At 33.0% G+C, this 20500-nt stretch overlaps 2 protein-coding genes across 3 annotated transcripts; one reads left to right on the top strand and one right to left on the bottom strand.

Annotated features, from left to right (window-relative positions):
* Positions 1-133: 133 nt before the first annotated feature.
* On the top strand, positions 134-16198 carry LOC140048865 (beta-galactosidase-like). Of its 2 annotated transcripts, XM_072093699.1 has the most exons (14): positions 134-283; positions 1159-1325; positions 7374-7524; positions 8164-8224; positions 9577-9671; positions 10412-10595; positions 11190-11248; positions 11781-11902; positions 12285-12438; positions 13079-13243; positions 13651-13758; positions 14317-14448; positions 15146-15388; positions 15629-16198. In XM_072093699.1, the coding sequence occupies exons 1-14, from the start codon at positions 149-151 to the stop codon at positions 15842-15844; spliced, it is 1992 nt and encodes a 663-aa protein (XP_071949800.1). In that variant the 5' UTR covers positions 134-148; the 3' UTR covers positions 15845-16198. The 2 variants fall into 2 exon arrangements, with proteins under 2 accessions (XP_071949800.1, XP_071949868.1); XM_072093767.1 differs by lacking the exons at positions 134-283; positions 1159-1325 and adding an exon at positions 6258-6335.
* Positions 16199-16678: 480 nt separating this feature from the next.
* On the bottom strand, positions 16679-20144 carry LOC140049116 (probable phytanoyl-CoA dioxygenase). The gene is made up of 4 exons (XM_072093969.1): positions 19780-20144; positions 19009-19113; positions 17880-18092; positions 16679-17218 (listed from the first exon to the last, which is right to left on the bottom strand). Exons 1-4 carry the CDS (start codon positions 20053-20055, stop codon positions 16967-16969), a joined length of 846 nt encoding a protein of 281 aa, XP_071950070.1. The 5' UTR covers positions 20056-20144; the 3' UTR covers positions 16679-16966.
* Between the last annotated feature and the right edge of the window lie 356 nt (positions 20145-20500).

The following is a 20500-nucleotide window of genomic DNA, read 5'->3' as shown; positions in this document are numbered from 1 at the left end:
TGAAATTAAAATACAAATTGACATATTGATCACATTCTAAGAGCCCATAATATTATGATATATCCAAAAAAACAAAATAAGAATTTGAAAATCATTGGACTGGAATTTGTAGATTTGTTGGCAACAACTGCCCTGGTTGAGTAGTCACATGACATTATCAGGTGCTCTGGTATTTACAGGAAACAATTTAAAGACGACGGCGAAACGAAAGATGTCAAAGAAAACGCTTGTAAAATTAGTATTTGCCATCAATTTATTTGCATTACTTGTGGAATTTGGCAAGGTATAATTATATTCACTATGCTTTGTGTTATAATATTATTTATAATTATTTTATGCAATCTAGGCTAGTCAGCCGCAAAGCTAGGCCTGGCTGTGTTGTGTTTTTTTACAATAAACTATCTAATCCCCGTCTGTGTGAATAATGTAGATGCTTAGGCCCAGGTCGATGAAAATATGACAATTCCATTGTCAGGCATTATAAACAATTTGAATCCGAATGATTGCTTTGCAGGCAGGTATAATCAGATTTATGCCTATCTATATATCATAATGAAAACAATGTTAGTATTTTATTTAATTATTTAATTTTAATTATGCCTATCTATCCCAATTAAGAATTCGAGTGCAGCATGCATCATCCACCAGAGAGAGAAAATAAAAAAAAAGATAATAAAATTAGGTAGTCTAGATGTACAGTAAGCCCTAGTGCCACCATGCTCCACTTCAATCATCCCCCACTTAACCCCCGCACCGTTTTACCAAACCACCACACTTCACCATCCCCTCACTTCCCAATTCCCCCACTTCCACATCCCCCACTTCAACAACCCCCATTTCCACATCCTCCACCTCCACACACCCCAGTTCCACATCCCCCATTTTCCCTCACTTCCACATTCCCCCATTTTCCCTCACTTCCACATTCCCCCATTTTCCAATCCCCCATTTCCTCACTTCCCCATCCCCATCCCCTGTGACTTCCCCATCCCCTGTGACTTCCCCATCCCATGTGACTTCCCCATCCCCTGTGACTTCCCCATCCCCTGGGACTTCCCCATCCCCTGCTGTGACTTCCCCATCCCCTGTGACTTCCCCTTCCCCTGTGACTTTCCTATCCCATAACAATAAACACAATATTTTCTTTATTTTAAACAGTGTCAAAAACGTTCTTTTGTTGTCAATTATGATGATGATACATTCAGCAAAGATGGTAAACCATTCCGCTATATCTCCGGTAGTATTCACTACTCAAGAGTTCCAAAAGGCTACTGGGATGATCGACTTAAGAAGATGTATGCTGCTGGATTAAATGCAATTCAAGTGTAAGTACTTTACAGTACCAAGTACATGCTTGTCACAAACTAAAAACAAACATCTCTTTGTATTTTCTTTTTGTTTTCCTTAATTTTAAAATGATCATGGTCAGGTTCTATCTCTTCTGAACTCCCCAAACATATGTATGTTTATTTTTATCACTTAGCCTTGGCTTCCTTTTTTCCTAGCCTCTCTTTCTTTTGTCCTACAGTACTTAAGAGACAACATTACAGAAACTTCAGCAGTTGTCTGATGTCTCTTAGATAAGCCAAGTGGACAAAACAAATACTGTATTTTCTTGAAATCAAAACTGAAAACTTTTGTATAGAAGGAAGTGTTTTCATTCATTCATTTATTTGATCAAAATCACATACAACAAGTTCATGAATAAACAATATTAAAAAACAACATATAAAACAACTTGATAAAACCGTATAAAACTGTTTAACATATTTTCAAAATATTTAAAAACCATTAAAAACTCATAAAAGATATTTAAAAGAGCGAGTAAAAGTGATTTCAATCAGGATCGTCCAAGAAAACAGGTTTACAAATCTTTACGAAAGTGCTCTTTTTGATTTGTCAAATGAGAACAAAATTAAATTTCTAGTTATGAAATGTATGTTTTTAGTCAATATGTTTACTTGAGTAGTTACTCAATGACAAAACAAATTGCTTGCAGTTACTGTGGTTTTGAATGTTGTTGAATGGTTTCCATCTGCCAACAATATATTTTATACTACAAAACAAAACTGTCTGAATGTTTTTATTTTTGTCTATAGATTTAATTTAGATAGCGTGTTATAGCTCCCAAGTTTCCATGACGGCTCTGGAATGTTTCCAGGACTACTTCTTTATCGCCACAAAAATCTGGCATTTCCCGCAGGAAAAATTTTGTAAACTTTCCTTCTCCATAAATATTCCATTCCCAACTTACTGTACTACCATTGATTCCACTATTCCACAGTGCTAGTTAGTTGTTATACTAGCCAAAATTCACAATTACAAGTGACTACACAATACATTATCAATTATCAACTAATTTAGCTTAGAATTTGTTTAAAAACATGTTTTGGCGCATAAGGGTTGTCATACTGTAGTGTATTTTGTGCCTAGCTTACCTGGATAAACTGATAGCCCATGCTCTCCAGAAGGAGGACTTAGATACAAAAGTAAAAAATTCATAGAACAACTCTGTACCAGAATGGACTATACTATAGTATACTTGACCTGGGATTGGATAAAATCAACCAGGTGTAAACATTTGTATATAATGCTTGGATAAATTAAATACATTAAACAGTCTCTTCCTGTGAAATGAACTTCACATCTTTACTTGGAGCCTGAACACCTGATGATTGGAGAGTGATTCTTCATGGAACAGTCTGTGGTGTGCATCATTCATTTATTTATCTATTTGGCTCAGCTTTTTCATCAAGCACTTTCATTGGCATCAAGTCAAACACACAGATTATTACCGTATATCCTCTGGTATAATCCCACCCCCCTTGAACACGAAATTGGGCCAACTTTGGTGGGTGGGCCTATGCAGTACATGTGGAAAGCCTAGTTCAGAAAAAAAAAAGTTGTTAAGCATTTCTTGTAAACTAAAAAAAAACTCACAACTGGCTATAGAGATTATACCAGGGGATACAGGTATGCCTGTTTGTGAAATCAGACATACTGTAAAGTAGGGGTGTGATTAGACCTGAAGTGGGATTATACCTGAGGATATACGCTATACATTATATAAAGAAATTATCTATAGTAAAGACTACAGTAGGGGCATATTGACCATTTATGTCCCAATATTTTAAATGGCAAACCCACAAGTTGTTTTTTCTAGATTTTTCACAAGCTTTAACCAAATTTTGTCCTGATAACAAATGAGTTGACACTTTTGATTGGATTCTTCTAAGAATCGAATCAAGGGCGGTGCACTTTGAGATTAACCGACTACTGCTGTTGAGGGAAGTTTGTGTAATAACATTTCCTCCATTAAACATCACATTTTCTATATCAGACTATAATTAAAATTGAAGTGTGTTGAATGACTGGCAAGAAATGGCCTATCTGGGAGGGTGGGCTCTTTTATAACTTCCTTTAAACTGTAAGGATGATTCTTTCTAAAAAGGTTAATAAACGACTTAATTTTACAATGTCGTTTTAATGTCTAAATGTTTTTCCTGACATAAAATTTGGTATAGCAATATTATTGAGGTCAGGGCAATAACATGCATATTTATTTTCTTATTTTTAGCGTGTTCATGCTCAACACAAACATGTGATAGAGCCTTTAAATCTAAGAAATTAAAATTGCAAAAAATATAAATAATCGGATCAAAAAACTTATGAAAAACATAAATAATACCTTTTACAAAAAACAATTTTGAATTAAGTAGAAATAAAGAATTTAAAAGCACACTCATGGACGACAATATCCTTTAGGTTTAAATAAACAAACAGATTTAGTAAAGATAGTGCCTTTTAACTCTAAATAAAAGGATATCAAGCTAAAAAAACAAGGTTGGCTAACTCTGAATACATCTCGCTGTTTGATATGCAAAGGGGTACAAACAGAAAAACTGATTCAGAAAAACAACAAACAGAATGAATACCTAATACTAAAGATATACCTAATAACGATGCCTTCAGGGCATAAACAGAAACAATAACCAGAAAAATAAGTTGTAAAATGTTAATTTAGTGCAAAACAAATAGTAAGCAATGCGACTAAAGTAGTTACTGTAGTTTTAGACACGATTTTGAACAAGATAATAATTTAATATCATTGCCTCCAGCTTCTAGTTCTGGTATTTGAGGTTAAATACTTTGCAAAGTGGCATAATTCTATTTTGACCCACTTTTTGCATTTTTAAATTGTATATTTTGAATGAGAAAAAATCATACTAAACGTTCACTGTATTATTATATAAACACTACATTAGAAAAATAATTTAATTTCTGAATGACTGACTATCCCAGTATTTTTCTAAATTTTAAATCCGGGGTACTTAATCATTTGACCTAGTTCCAAAGTGACCTACTTTTAAAAGCAATATTTTGACCATGCTCTCTTGAAATAATTGCTGAAATAATAAAAAAATATGTATTTCTGAAGTGATTTGTACTACTTTCAAGATATTGTGTTTAAATAATTTACTGTTATGATATTCTGTCTACAGTATATGCCTAAAGGCACCATAACAGGTTTGAAGTATGTAGGTGAAATATCTAATAGGTTATTTAAATTAAATTTAAGAAGAGATTTAGGCTATTGGATTGGTGATCTATTTGATGCGCATTATACTAGACACCAAGAAGTGTTTGGATTTGGTAACAGATTTCAATAATCTTTCACATGTCATGTGATAAAAATAAAACACTAAAAAGAAAGAATAAAATCCTGAGAAATAAAGAATAGAATATAGTTTATTCATCATTACATAATGAAAATATTCAGACTTAGAACATAGTGAAGAGGAGGAACATCTTTGGAGTTTGATTGTTAGTATGTGGAGGCAGGATGACCAATTAGTTAGTCCAAGCTGTTCTTACCAATTCTGTTATTACACAATAAATTGTTATTTTATTTCAACAATAAACTGTCAAATTGATGAAGATTTACAGTATACAGTGGGTCATAGTTTACTAGGTTATTGCACCTACTAAAAAATGTAGCATAAAGTTTTTGCAACATTAATGATAGATTGTCCACCTGAAAAAATAATTTGTCACATTTGTTTTGGTTGAATATGTCATCTTAATCTTTGACCAAAAATTGGATCGAAAAAAAATATTTACCTGAAAAAACTTAAAACGTAAATAGTGAAATTTTCTGTCAGAAAACTCATTTTATGTTGAATTTAATACAGTAGTAATATTTTGTCTTTTTATAAGTGAAGAAAATTTAGTTTCTACTTAATTAACTACAAAATGGCCTAAATTCAAAGTTTGATTTTTTAAATTTTCATTTTTCATGTCTTTGGGGGACAATACATCTTTAAATATGAGGAAATTAATTTTGATTTATGTATTTAAAAAAAACAATTTGCCAAAAACCCAAGTGTGGTTTAAAATGTTACTGGGCTATTATAAACTCATCAAACAAAATTGTATGTGTAATGTACTTTTTACCTTAAGACATCTTGAGATATTGGTGGCTTTATCTCCATTTTTTTCATAAGAAGAAATATTGCCAAATAAATACATTATTAATAATAAAACAGATACTTAGCAAATGACTTTCAGTAAGAATTTGATTGATTGATTTCATAATTTATGTATTTTTAAATAGATAGGTTACATTTATTTGGCTCATTTTGATAAAATGTTAACCAATGCAGTGTGGTTCGATGCCAATTTAAGTTATTTTTGGTCCCTGTGTGTTCATGTTGGCAAAAACTCCCACATCAGCAATGATTTACAATACATTACAGAGTAGTAATTTTGTTTGGGAAAAATATTTGATACAGCTCATATTGAATTTAATGTGCTACTTTAAATAATATTACATCATAAATAAATATGATACAATAGTACATGTGGGATATACTGTAGGTCAATAGGCAATAGTTTAGCAATGTGGAACTTGGCAGATCCAGGATGTTGGGCGTTTGTGGGTAGTGGAGTCATCTCTCAGGCCCACTCTTTTTTTTCTTTTTCACCTTTCAAATGGGAAACTGAAGTTGGCTCAGGTTCTCTCTAAATTAACCTTTGTTAAAAGAAAACAAAACAATACAAAATAACTTGACCAAGATATCGAACAAATCCTGACGTCAAACGCATGATAAGCAACTATTGTAAATTGGTCACCAGGTTTGTTGATCACACAAAATGATTGGCTCGTGATAAACCAATGACTTGTATACATTACGCCAAGTAATAAGAAAATGCATTATAAATATATTTTCATTTGATTTGCTTATTTCCAACAATCTCTCCAATCAAGCAAACAACAGACAGTAGCAAGGTTGTTTAAAAATAAACAATAATTTCCACAATTTCCACATGTGCAGGTAATATAATAAATTGATTGTTGATCTTTCACTCATCAAAAATACTAGGTAATTTCTTTTAAACAATGGTTTGACACAAGCCAAGTTACTTTAGGAAAACAATTAATTTTGATTGGCTGATTTTTTATAGCCAAATAAACAAGTTTGTGTGAATTGTTTTGGCAATTGCTTCTCTTAGAAAGGTTAAAGAAGTTTGTTGGTCGTTCGTACCAATCTCTAAACTCACTATTCTATTACCAACAATTAGGCCTATTCATTGGCCAAATTACAAAAAAAAAATCATTAAAGTTAAATTCTTCCTGTGATGTTTAGTATTTCTTGGTACCATATACTGCCTATTACCTTAGTTTTGTGGTATCATCTAATTCGATGGAACTGCTGTATTGAATTTAAACAATGTTCAGCACATTAGTCATAGTAACAAAAAAAGGTATTGGACACTAAGTCTAAACTAATACAATTTCAAATCTTTGAAGTTTTTTTTGCTATGACAATTGTGATATTAATCATGTAAAGGCAACTGATTTCTGCAGCAGGGAGTCATTGCTACTGAAACTGTTCTTGTAGCCGTCTTCTTCTAAAGGCATGTGGCCGATAGGATGAGGACGGTGAATGCGCAGACGGACCGTTACAAGTACTCGTTCCACCCAGCTGGGATAAGGCATTATAAAAAAACATTTGTTAGATAGTCCCCGTTATATTTATATTTATTTTAGGCAAGCCAAGGTTTATGAGCACTGTAATTTCCATTATTATTTTGGACAATAAATGAATCTGTATCTGTATCTTAGTATCAGTTGACTTCACTGCTGGTGTACTAGAGATCTACGTTTATACCATGCTATACACTTTATTTTTATTTTTATTTCTGATTTATATAACATCAACTCTAATGTAATTTGTAGTTCTAGACCTCTCGCTTAATAGCTAACATTTTTCTGGTCCAATGGCAATGTTGTAGAAACATCTTTATACATAATATACTTTCTAATTACTTAATTATGCAAACTTTAAAAACTAGACTTTTTATATTTGTAGATATGTGCCATGGAACTTTCATGAAAGAACACCTGGCCGCTATACTTTCGAGGATGACGCCGATCTGGTTGGGTTTCTCCAGAAAGCTAATGATACTGGTCTTCTTGTAATTCTCAGACCTGGACCATACATTTGTGCTGACTGGGAAATGGTAAGATCATAATTAAAAAGTTTGCTAACTTTTACTACTAGTAAAGAGAAATTCGTTATTGATGAGAAGATGAGTATAGGAAACCAGACAGTGGGAATGGAAATGCCGTAATGTAGGGAATAATAAGAATAATAATAATGTTCAATTTATATAGTGCAAAATACATGGCGCCTATAAGCGCCGAACAAACAACAAAAAATTTAAAAAGCACTAATTAATTAATGTTTAAAAATGCAAATTAAAAAGGTGGGATTTGAGGAGTTGTTTTAATGTGGCAAGTGATTCAGCATTCCTGATTGAGTTTGGAGGGCGTTCTAAAGAGCAGCAGCTGACCAGTAAAACGTGTGTTGTCCATACAATTTTGTTGAGGTGAAACAAAAAAGCAGGTCTTTATTATAACCGTGAATCTATATCTTCACATTACATTGTTGAAGAGTTAGTTTGGAAGAGAGTTGCCAAAAAAAGACTGCAATAATAAAAATGAGAAGACTGAACATAGCAACATAGTTTGTCATTAACTTTTAGTTTTTTATTCACTTTTGTACATTTATTTATGACTATTGCTTCACCTTGCAAACCTTTAAATAGTTCAATTTAAACAAAAATATTATGACATTGTTTTAATTGCTTTGTTTGTAGGGGGGATTACCTTCTTGGCTATTGAAAGACGGAACCATAAAACTGAGGACAATGGATACTGGTAAGGTGCCAACAATTACTGATTACAATTTGGCAGCAAAAATTGCCAACAATTACCTTTTCTATTATTTGGCAGCAAACATTTACTAAACCAACCTTTGTATTGTATAGTAGCCTAAGGAGGATGGAAAAGAAATAGTGTTATACTGTATAGTGATATTTTATTAGGTTATATGCATTATCATGCAATATTACCTTAGTGTTTTTGTAGCTTGATTTTATATTCAAGATGGAAATCATTGAATTGTGCCAAAATAGAAATAATTGCTGAATATAAACAGGAATACATGGAAATGATGTATTTTTATGTTTTTGTCTAATGTAATGAGCTGCCCTTGATCTTTCCGTTATTAATTGCAGTAACTAAACGTGATGTAATTAATTGAAATCAAATTAGTACTTGATCCATTGTTTTCAAAACAGTTATTAATCTGATACCATTTCTTTGAACACCTCTATTAAGGGGACACTTTTCTATTTCAGAAGACACCTCTATTAAAGAGACACTTTCCTGTGAAACGAACGAGGGGCAATATCACTATTCAGGGGACACCTCTATTAAAGAGACACTTTCCTGTGAAATGAACGAGGGGCAATATCACTATTCAGGGGACACCTCTATTAAAGAGACACTTTCCTGTGAAATGAACGAGGGGCAATATCACTATTCAGGGGACACCTCTATTAAAGGGACACTTTCCTGTGAAACGAACGAGGGGCAATATCACTTTTCAGGGGACACCTCTATTAAAGGGACACTTTCCTGTGAAATTAACAACTGGACAATATCACTATTCAGGGGGAACCTCTATTAAAGGGACACTTCTTGTTTCTGGTTTCATCCTCTTAATAGTGGTTTACTATTACTGAACTAGTTATTTGAAAATAATAAATAATAATATAATAAATAAGAAAAGTGGAAGTGTAGGCACATCTCAAGGGGCAATTGCTGATCCTGGGAAAGAATAAACGCCCTATATATTATAAAGTATTAACAATATTTAATACAAAATGTCTATAAAAAACCTGCTGTAAGATGATAGTAATAGAAAGTCTTATATGAGGAAGCGGAAGGAGGAAATTAAATATTAAAGTGCCTGTCAATAATACATTATGTTTACATACATTGTGATATTTATAACATTACTAATCTGTAATTTTTCAATATTCCTTTCTTTATAACGGTAATATTTTGGAATTTTTGTTTCTGTAATAATATTCTATACTATTAACAATCCATACTCTCTTTAGAAGATTAATCATTTATAATTTTGTGTTATACGTAATTTTATTTTTGTTGTTGTTATATAAAATGAAGAAATAAAAATATAACAAAACGTTCTTAATTTTTAGCGTACATACAAGCTGTTGATAGGTGGATGGCTGTTCTTTTGCCCAAAATAAAGCCACTTTTATATTCTAATGGAGGACCGATTATTAGTGTCCAGGTGTGTAGTAAATCATCTTATTAATAAAATAATACCTTCATCTAAATTACCATTAACAATATCATCCACATATCACTATCCCAGGTTGTCATCATCAGCATTGTCAACTTAATTGTCATCATAAACTTTTTGTATCATAATCATTATTATCTGATCTCATTAGCAACATCATGATCATTATAAACATAGTCATCATTATCTACATATTCAGTGAGTGAGTGGCCAAGCGGTTAAGACAGCGGAACCGTAATACCCTGCCATATTATTATCGGCAAGAGTTCAAGCCTGACTCGCTCCATGGTTCTGGTGGTAGAACAAGTCTTCTCGGATAAGGACTATAAACCGTAGGTCCAGTGTACACTTCTGCAGTTTAAAGAACCTAGTACATCTTTCGAGATGAGTGGAGGTTACCCCGGCCGTTTACTAGTATTCACACAGCCTCTGTCACACACTTATCATAACTCATCATGAGGGTCCCTTGATTGTCAGCATACGATGTTTAGGATCACCCTCTATATAAGTTATCAACATACAATATTTAGTAACAACAACTTTACAATATTTAACATAATAATTTTATTAACTTCTTCATCTTTGTTGTCGTTTGTCACACCATCTTTATATCAATCAATATCAATCAATTAATCAGTATTATCATTATTGTCACATTTATGTCTACTTTTCAACAACTTAATTACTTCAACTAAGAGCTCACTTTCCTTAAATCCAATACGGTTTAGGTTGAAAATGAGTATGGAAGCTACGATGCCTGTGATCACGACTACATCAGATATTTAAAGAATCTGTTTGAGAATGCCTGGGGTGAGGATGCTGTGGTACTCTTTACAACTGATGGGCCTGGCAACAAGATGCTACAGTGTGGTTCATTACAAGGCCTATACACAACAGTAGACTTTGGTCCAGGTAGGCCTTTGCCCCAAGTCTGTAGCTGTGGCAGGGCCACAATGGAAATAAGTTTGACCTTTGGTTACTTTTTTGTGTTACCCTGAATTCATTCTTTGTATTTTTTTTTTTTTTTTATTTTGTGTTATTTTATGAATTCGAATAAAGAAATGAAAAAAATGAAAAAATTATTTTATATGTTAGTCCATAGTATAAGTATGAAACTCTGTATGTGCCAAAATATTTATCTTTTAATATTAAGTCAAAACTCCATCTATAACCCGGACTAGTAGGCCTTATGAAACACAAGTGTTAGTGTTAGTGCTATTAGCAGTGGCAATTTGCATTGTGTTAAACACACAATACAAATCGCCAATTCCAAATAATGTTTTATTTGTTAAATTATTTGTTCCCTGTAATACAATTTAATCATATGCTTTTTTTATTTATGTTTTTCAATTATTTTGTTACTAATGGATGTTTAATACAATAATCTATAATGCATGTTGTAATGTACAAATCAAGAACATTCAAATGTCTTGTATTTGACAATGTCTAAAGTTATTTAAAATTTGACAGAAAATAATTTAAATACGTTTTTGGTGTAAATTTTAGGTGGAGATGGTACAAGCCAGTTCAACTGGATGAGAAAATTTCAACCACATGGTCCACTGGTAGGTCAAAGGGCAACACATTTAAGTAGTTTCAAGAACCTAGCCATGTGATTTTGCTCTTGCATTTGTTGTTCTTTGCCACAAAAAATTTATGCAAGAGAGTTGACCAATGACAACCAACAGTTTGAATAATCCGCTGCTTGTGATTGGCCAAATTATTTGTGTTCCACATTTACATCCTTGCATTGCATCTTTATAGTATGAACCAAGTATTATATAACCTGGCCATGGATCTTAATAGACCCAACTGTCTGCCTGATATTTGTTGGTGGTGTTGGTTGGAGGGTCGAGTGACCTGGCCACTAAGACCATCCTGATATTTGTTGTCCATGAGCTCTTAATTAACCAAACCGTCTTCCTAATATTTGTAGTTGTTATCCTCTGCCATCATCACTGGAGGGTAAAATTAATCCATGGTTATAACCTGGCCATTGGCTCTTAAATAAACCAAACCGGTTGTGCTACAAACACTAGAGAGTCAAGTAATAAACATCTTGTTTTTAATATCTGTGTGTTTCTAATTGATCTTCAGGTGAATTCTGAATTCTACCCTGGCTGGTTTGATCATTGGGGGATGAACCACTCAAAGGTTGCTGCGGATAAAGTGACATTCACTCTTGACAAGATGCTGGCAGCAGGTGCTTCTGTAAACATGTGAGGGCTTTAGCATATCATTAACATTTAATTAGCTGATTTATTGATAAGTTGGTTTGTAATTTGTCTGTTGTGGCTTGAGAAGACACTACCTGTGTCCATTAAATTGATTATGTGTTTAAAAATGCACATGTGTGCAAAACAAAACTGTTCATTCATTCATAAAAATATAGGTAATAGTTAGCATAGTAAGCATATACTTAGGTGTTGCCCTGTTGATCTCCATGAGCTGGATAGAGAGCTTTTGCTTGCATTTATAAAAGTTTTAGTGTAGGTCTAGATACAGTAGTCTCATTTAAGATATAAATCTGACCCCATTTCCTCTGCCTTCTGCATGCTACTAAAAAACACAATATCTTTCATTTGATTTTGATTTCTCTAGGTACATGTTTGAGGGTGGAACAAATTTTGGTTATTGGAGTGGAGCAAACTCTGGATACAACCCACAAACAACTAGCTATGACTATGATGCTCCTCTGACAGAGGCAGGGGACCCAACTGATAAGCTTATGGCTATCAGAAGTGTAATAAAAAAGGTATAAAATAACAGTTTGCTCTTTTTTTATTTAATCACTGGCACTCACAATATATGGTGTGGTCCACGAAACAAAACAGAACATTTTGAGAAAGAAGAGAAACATCTATTTAAACTAAACTAAAACTATTTACAAGCAACAATACAACTGTCCATTTTTTAATTATTTTTATCTGTTTAAGCTCTGTCTACACTAGCAAACTAGTTTGACTAAAACAGTGTGATGTGCCCAAATATGGTGGTGATATGATAAAATATAGTAGTGATATGACATCATCATGTCCATATATGGGCACATCACATTTTGTTGTCACATAAAGTTTGATAGTGTAGACAGAGCTTTATTCTCTGCATATGGCTGCTCAATCTAAGTTTCCCCAGTTTCTATTCCAGTATATTAAACTAATATGCATTCATTTATATGTTTATTTAAATATTATTATTCTTATTGTTCTATTGGTAATAAGATACAGTACAAAGTCATAAAAAAAAACAAAAGAAAGATAATATATAGGGACACAAACACAAACCAAAATGCTATTTATATCATCTTATTTGAATATTATGTTCTGAAATATTTCAGCTAAATACTATATATAGTATGCCTGATTACACCATAATATATTTATCTTTTTTTTTAGTATGCTAAGGTTCCAGATATACCAATGCCACCTGCTACTCAGAAACTTGCTTATGGTCAAACACAACTGACCGCTTATGGCTCTCTCTATGATGTCCTAGATAAGTTAACCCCCTACGGACCAATCAAAACCGATTATCCCATCACTATGGAAGCCATGCAACAGGTCAGTGCAAATAACGTGTTTAAATAAGGTCATGATAAGCTTTGCTTGAGGGATATTGTATTGGAATTTATCTTAGTGTGGGTGAAATTAGCTATTTATTACTTTATGTATTAGTTACATAAAATAGGTTTTGCTGCCATACATCAGGGAGATGTAACTCCCTGCATACATTATGTTATTATTTTGTATAGCTCTACAATGGTGTTAGAATTTTATTGTTTTGCGGGAGATATCAGTTGTCTTCAGTCGACGAATTCTGTATGAATGTAGAAATAATGCACTATCATATTCGTCATCATTATCATAATTATCATAATGTTATCATTAATCAACACCATTATCAATGACATCATTATCATTACAATCAACCTCATTCTACCTATTCCAATTCTATTTGTATTTCTCAGAACTTTGGATATATGATGTATCGTACAACGATTGCAATAACGGTAAAAAATACAACTCTACTGGATATCCCAGGAATAAAAGATCAAGGGTACATCATAATCAACAAGGTATAGTATGGATAAACAAACTTTTGATTGAAGACAAATCATGAAATTGTGGCCTTTAATGGGTAGAACAAGCACGAATGTGCGACAATTGGGGTACAGCAAAAGAAGCTGTAATGACGTCATAAGACGGGATGACGTCACATACACATCAAAATCAGCTACCAAATACGGCTATACGGTACCATCTTCGAGACGTGATATGGCTGCATCCTGTTTGAAATTTAAATATCTATAGCTTTGAGGACATGTCCCTGTAGTATATTCATGCCAAATCCCAGCTCAATACTACAACGAATTAGGGAGGAGTAGTACTTTATACTCAATAGTGTCCAGATGGAGGAAATGGAAGAGGAGAAGATGAGAGAGTCTGACCAATAAATAAACTATATATATATATTTTTTTCTTTTGTGGTTAACCACCACCTTTATATTATTCATCATTCAATCTTTCATAAATGTATTATAATTTTTGTAGATACTCTCTTTTATATAAACTATATGGCTATAATTTAGCAATTTCTATTTAGCACTTTGATTGATGTTGATTTTTTTTTTCAGGTACCGATGGGGATTGTGAATCGTAACAAACCAACTGGACTGAATGTGACCGTGTCAAAGGGCGACATCCTGGATATCGTCGTTGGCAATCAGGGAAGGATCAACTATGGATCATTAATTGCAGATATGAAGGTAGGAAACAAGAAAATTTAACTGCCCCTCATTTTTCATTTTTTATATTTCTTGAATCCATGTTGCTACCGCTACCCAAGGAAAATCAGATTGACCCCTGATTGAACTTTTTCGAGTAAACATCACTGTTCACAAGAACTGGTTTTGTTCGTACAGTCAAAATTAACAAAAATATATCTCCAAACACTCTTCCAATTCATATGGCTGTGATAGTCAAATCAACATACTCATGCAAAGTGGTTTTTGACAATTATTCTAAAAGTTTAATTGTATTAGTTGTTTAACATGGGTGAGACGTTAAACTATTTAATTTAAACTAAGGGTCAAATTTAGTATTTTTGCTACATGTTAACATGTATGTTTAATTGATGCTGTGTTACTAGTTTCATTAAAGTCTCAAATCATGGATTTTGAAATAGTGAGGCCTAAAATTGAATGAAATGAAGGGCTGGGCTTAATTTGATGTCCTATCTGTTCCATACAATGTTTTTCTTAGTATCAACATATAATATAAATAGTCTTTAGATTAATTTATGAACTTAATTTAATCTACAGTATATTAATACATAGTTTCACTTTAACTGTCAAAAGAAGCAATGTGCACCTCAAGACCGAACCTCTGGGTCTACCTCTGTGAACTTCATTTTTTAGAAAATAGTTACTTACGTTTAAACAAATCTCTCTGTTTCCCATATAGGGAATAATTAGTAATGTAACGTTAGGAGGAACAATTTTAAAAGGATTAGAGATCTACTCTTTACAACTTGATGAGTTTGTATCCAATATCAAACCAAAATCTGTTCTGGGATTCGCAATAACGAGGCCTAGACATCAGGAACAGTTGAGTGTCCCAACACTGTACACGGGAACCATGCCTGACTTACCTCCCGATATCACACAGCCTAGAGACACATTTTTGAAGATGTCTGGTTGGACAAAGGTAAGCATTTATTTTCAATCTATGAATGACCATTGACATTATAGTGACTAGTAGATAGATGTTATATTGACCAGTAGATAGTTGTTATATTGACAGTAGATAGATGATTATATTGACCAGTAGATATATGATTATTTATTTTTTGTTTGTTATTGTAGTATAGTATAGTTGTTTACTTTGAACTCCACAACTACAAACAAAAGCACTAAACCGTTGTTTTTCCTCCTTTGTTTATTTTAGGGCCAGGCATTCATCAATGGTTTTAACCTAGGAAGATACTGGCCAGCAAGAGGCCCTCAAATTACCTTGTATGTTCCAGCAACCATCCTGAAACCTAAAGACAATGTTATCGTCTTGTTTGAGTTAGAGACTGCCCCATGCAATACCGCAAGCAGCTGTACAGTAGATTTTATTGATCGAGCTATTTTAAATGCGACAGTTCCAAGTAAACATTAGAGTGCCTTGGTTACAAGTACATCCAATAGGCCACGTTCAGGCTTATTTACCTGGGTAAAGTTGCCTTCATGGACAAGTTATCACTAACTTTGCTGGGTACTTCCCCAACTTAATAAATAATTAATCCTGAACACGGTGATATATCATTTTTATTAAAAACCAAAAATTTGACAGTTCCGAGTAAACATTAAAGTACTAACTCGGTTATAAGTACATCCAATAGGCCACGTTCAGGCTTATTTATTTTCCCTGGTAAAGTTGGCTTTATGGACAAATTATCCACTAACTTTGCTGGGTACTTCACCAATCTACCTGTATAAATAATTAAGCCTGAATGCGCCCATATATAATTTTTATTAAAAACCAAAAAATTGATTGTGCTTTTTAACCGTCTCACACTAGAAATAATTCTTTTACACATTTCTTTTTTTGACATTTCTATTTCCAAAAATATTTTTTATTTAGCGCATTTTCTATTAGGCCTTAATTATTCTATGCGATAAATGTTTGCGGTATAGTATTTAAATTAAAAGCAGCTGAGGTGTACACACATTTATATTTTTCATATGCAATGCAAGCAAAATAAAAGTGATATTTTTAAGGAAAAGAAGTTCCTCCATGTCAAGTCTGAGTACACGGGCGAAGTCAGTTTATACCAGCACTAATTTATTGTTTATAAAGGCTTTCCTTTGTGCGCGCCGTCAAAATTATGTATCAAGACAAGCAAGTTTCAGTATGAAACCATTGGTGTAATGTAGTACAGTAGATAAGAAATGGAGCAATAGGTTTATAAAAATAAATAAATCTTTAGTATGAAAACTGATATCTTCTCCGATGTATATATTGTTGTATTTTTATTCAACAAAAATAAAATATTGAAACACAGTGGTGTTAATTTTTTTTAGTAGATGTACTAATTTTGTTTCCAGATGACATGTATAGAATTTAATTTAATATAATATTAAAACGGAATTAAAAAACAACCATTAAAAAAAAACCAAGATCGACGTTTCGAAACCATCATATAACTATATGGAACAATAAAATAACTATTAATAATAAAAGTAAAAACACCATATCAATGTAATACTGTACTAAAATTAATATTGATTAACAATATTGTTACATTGATCGGCTATGAATAGGTATTTTCCCGTTTTCGAGTGTCCATACCAGCGGGAACTCCTCACAGATCGCTGATTGGCCGACTGCTATGTCTGGCATCATTGGCGGTGAAATCTCCCACTGTCGTTCCGCTATTACCGCGTCGTCGCCAAGCCATCGTGTCGATAGAATTCTTCTTGGTGCGGTAGTTGACAGATGCATTGGAGCTCCATGTAGTGTCTTCATGTGGAATATGACTGCATCACCGGGCTAAACAAAATTTGAATTTATGAAAATGATAAGTCATAGCTAGGCTTCAATTTCTCAATAGATTCTCACCCTCCCCTTCTCATGAGAACTAGTCTAGTTGTCTTTTAAAAAATTAAATAATAATAATAATATCCTGGATTTATATAGGGCCTAAGGGCCTAAGCGCTGTACATAAACTAATACGATAAAAGGGATTCCAACCATGCAAAAACAAAAAAACAAAACCCAAACCGAAGTAAGGGGATACGCCTTCGTCAATAACCAGGGATCAGTATAATTAAACCCTGGTCAGCACCAGTTGTGTCTCATATTACATTACATCTGTACATTATAATATCCACAAAAAAGGGAGAGGTAAAAAAAGGTTTACAACTTACTGTATAGGTCTACAATTTAAATATTCAAATAAGTAATAGCAAGCTTACGTATCACATAACATTATCAGTGTATTGGATTGTTTTATTATAGACGGATGTTTTACTTGTATCCATTTTGTAAAATTATAAAAAAATAATATGATCATTACAATTCTGATGAATTTCCCGTTTAATAATACCTTTGTAAACCGTTCATTTTCCTCCTTTCTAGTAGGTTTACGTTTAACCATTTGAAAATAGAACTTTTTTACTTGTTGAAGTGGCTATTAAAACACCAGGTTTACCTGCACTTCCCAACTCATAATCTCATAATCGCCACCGTCAATATCTGGCACATCTTCAAAAGCTTTCGTAGCATGTGCTTTACTTATATTATAATTCAGTGAAGTTGCAAATTTTCTTGGGTAAAACCACTTTCCCCAACGATGAGATCCTTTCACAAATTGTAGAGATGAAATAAGAGGAATGTTATCAACTGGCAACCAGATCGAACAAACCTACAAATACATAATGTACAGAAATAACTTTTCGATAGCAATATAATATACACTACACTATCAAAAAAGTGTGATATGCCCAAATATGGTAGTAATATGGTTAAAAATGGTAGTGATATGACACCATCATGTCCATAATGGGCACATCACATTTCTGTGATAGTGTAGTCAGAGCTTAAAGCGTGGTTCCCACTAGCGACGCAACACAAGGACGTAACGCAACGCAAGTGAATTGACCAATCACAAGCGATGGCTTATTCGCTTGTGATTTTGCTAACTGTCTATAACTTCGTTTGTCATTGGTTAAAACGCTTGCGTTACGTTTACGTCCTTGCGTTACTTTCTAGTGGGAACCAAGCTTTAGAGTAAGGGGTTGTGGTGAGCTTGAGATAAACTTGAGATTTAGTTAGAAAATCAGATAAGAAAGTTTTTTATTCAGTAAATCTGGCGCGGCAATGATGTTAAAAAGTGGTAAAGCAGAATAATTATTCATAAACTGTCCTATTATTTAATTACAGATGATTAAGTTCATCTATTGTTCTATTACCTTCATCCCTAAAAACATTTGCATATAAATAAAAAATCGGCTTTCATCTTCAGTAAATTTGGTACACGAGTTTTCCAGTAATTTTTTCTGAAATTGGTTAATCTAAGTTAGCTCAAATCTCTTGTCTGTTCCCTTCGTAGTTGATAGAATTTTGAGTAGTTAAATCAAGAGTTTTCTAGTCATTTTTGTCTGAAATTGTTTAATCTAAGTTAGTTGTCTGTTCCCATTGAAGTTGACTATTAACTTAAGTTGGTAGTCGGTGGAATTTTAAGTAGTAACATCAAGTGTTAAGAGAGTTGCTTATGATGGAAGCTGAATTATTTTATAGGAGTTGACTAATAGTTTGTCTCTATTAGAGAAAATACCTACCTTTTCGCCATCTATTGGATAGTACGACTGGTCCATGTGCCATGGAGTAACTTTGTACGTGTCCTGATCTTTGGTTAGAACATGCTCGTGGTAAAATCCAACTTTCTAAATAATTAACATTTTTATTTGAGAAAATTTAGTTTATGTATTTTGTCCTTTTGTATTGATTTTTTACCTGTTTTGTCTATGTATTTATTTATGCCAGTGCCACCGTTGTAAAGGTGTGGCTTCAATAAATATTACCTAGCATTGAGCCTTTTTATAGCCGTTATTGATGACTATTATATCTCTTAATGTATGCTACAATAATGCTCTGCGCCGTATACTGAATGTCTCTAGAAGCAGTAGTGCCGGTATGATGTTTATTGAACATGGTGTCCCTTCCTTTAATGAGTATATGCGAAAATCTATCTATGGTTTCATGCAACGTATGTTGAATAGTTGTAATATTCTTGTTGATTGTGTTTGCAAACATAATATGCTCCATAACTAAAAAATGTATTGTAGATGGAGAAGTATCCTATATATTTAAGCTTAGAGTTTGCGAATTTTTGTTTTTCTTTTTCTGTTTGCACGACGTTTGTTGATATGGATGAAATTTCCAAAATAAAAGAAATTGATTGATTTTTTAATTGATTGACCGAGTGGTAATACTGGTTAGGGCCCGTTGTATTTGTTTAGAGTAGGGTCAGCTACGGGTCAGTTCATTCAATAAATGGCATAACTAAGCATGTTATTATTGATATTCATATTCAATATTAACTTAAATACCTTTGTTTCTAAAAGCTCACCAACGATCTCTGCTGCTGGTGAATACAGTGCAAACTCTTCAAACTCCGAGATAGACCTCCAATTACAGTAATCGTTGAAATACTTCCCACTTCCTTCACTACCTCGTAGATTTTCTGAATACACGCCAGGATTTTCTTTATTCTTTTGTATTCCTATTTTAATCTTCTCAATCCAGTCTGAGGAAAATACGTTTCGAAGGCATATGCATCCATTTTGCTTATATGATTCTATGTCTGACGATGTTAAAGCCGCCATACTCACCTCCTACAGTATGTCACTGTTATAATTATGAATACGATTCTGGATTGATTATCCCAATATGTAGTTTTTCCAGATGACGATCCAATTATTGAGACATACCAAACAGATGGTCGATAATCTCATTTACATATCTATTACAGAGTTAGAGATGTTAATTGAAATAGTTTTTTCAATTTTAATTTTATCAAATTTGTTTTGATGTATTAAAGAATTTGAATATACGGTAAAGCCTGTCTATTTAAATTGTTTTTCTTTTTTGTTTGTTTGTATTTTTTTTTTATAGTTAGTTTATAAGATAAGTGGTCATTACCTTACTGCCGAGAGCTGAACTAACTACTCAAAAAAGGTCCCACGTTTTGTTACTATACTACGACGCATTCAGATACCAAACCTTCTGAAAACTGACATGCCTTACGTCTCAAAATGTTTGTTTTACAAA

Source organism: Antedon mediterranea, chromosome 1 (genome assembly GCF_964355755.1).
Source record: "Antedon mediterranea chromosome 1, ecAntMedi1.1, whole genome shotgun sequence".
In the NCBI taxonomy this organism is placed as follows: Eukaryota; Metazoa; Echinodermata; class Crinoidea; order Comatulida; family Antedonidae; genus Antedon; species Antedon mediterranea.
The sequence above is the reverse complement of the archived record's forward strand: the minus strand, read 5'-3'. Positions and strand labels throughout refer to the sequence as shown.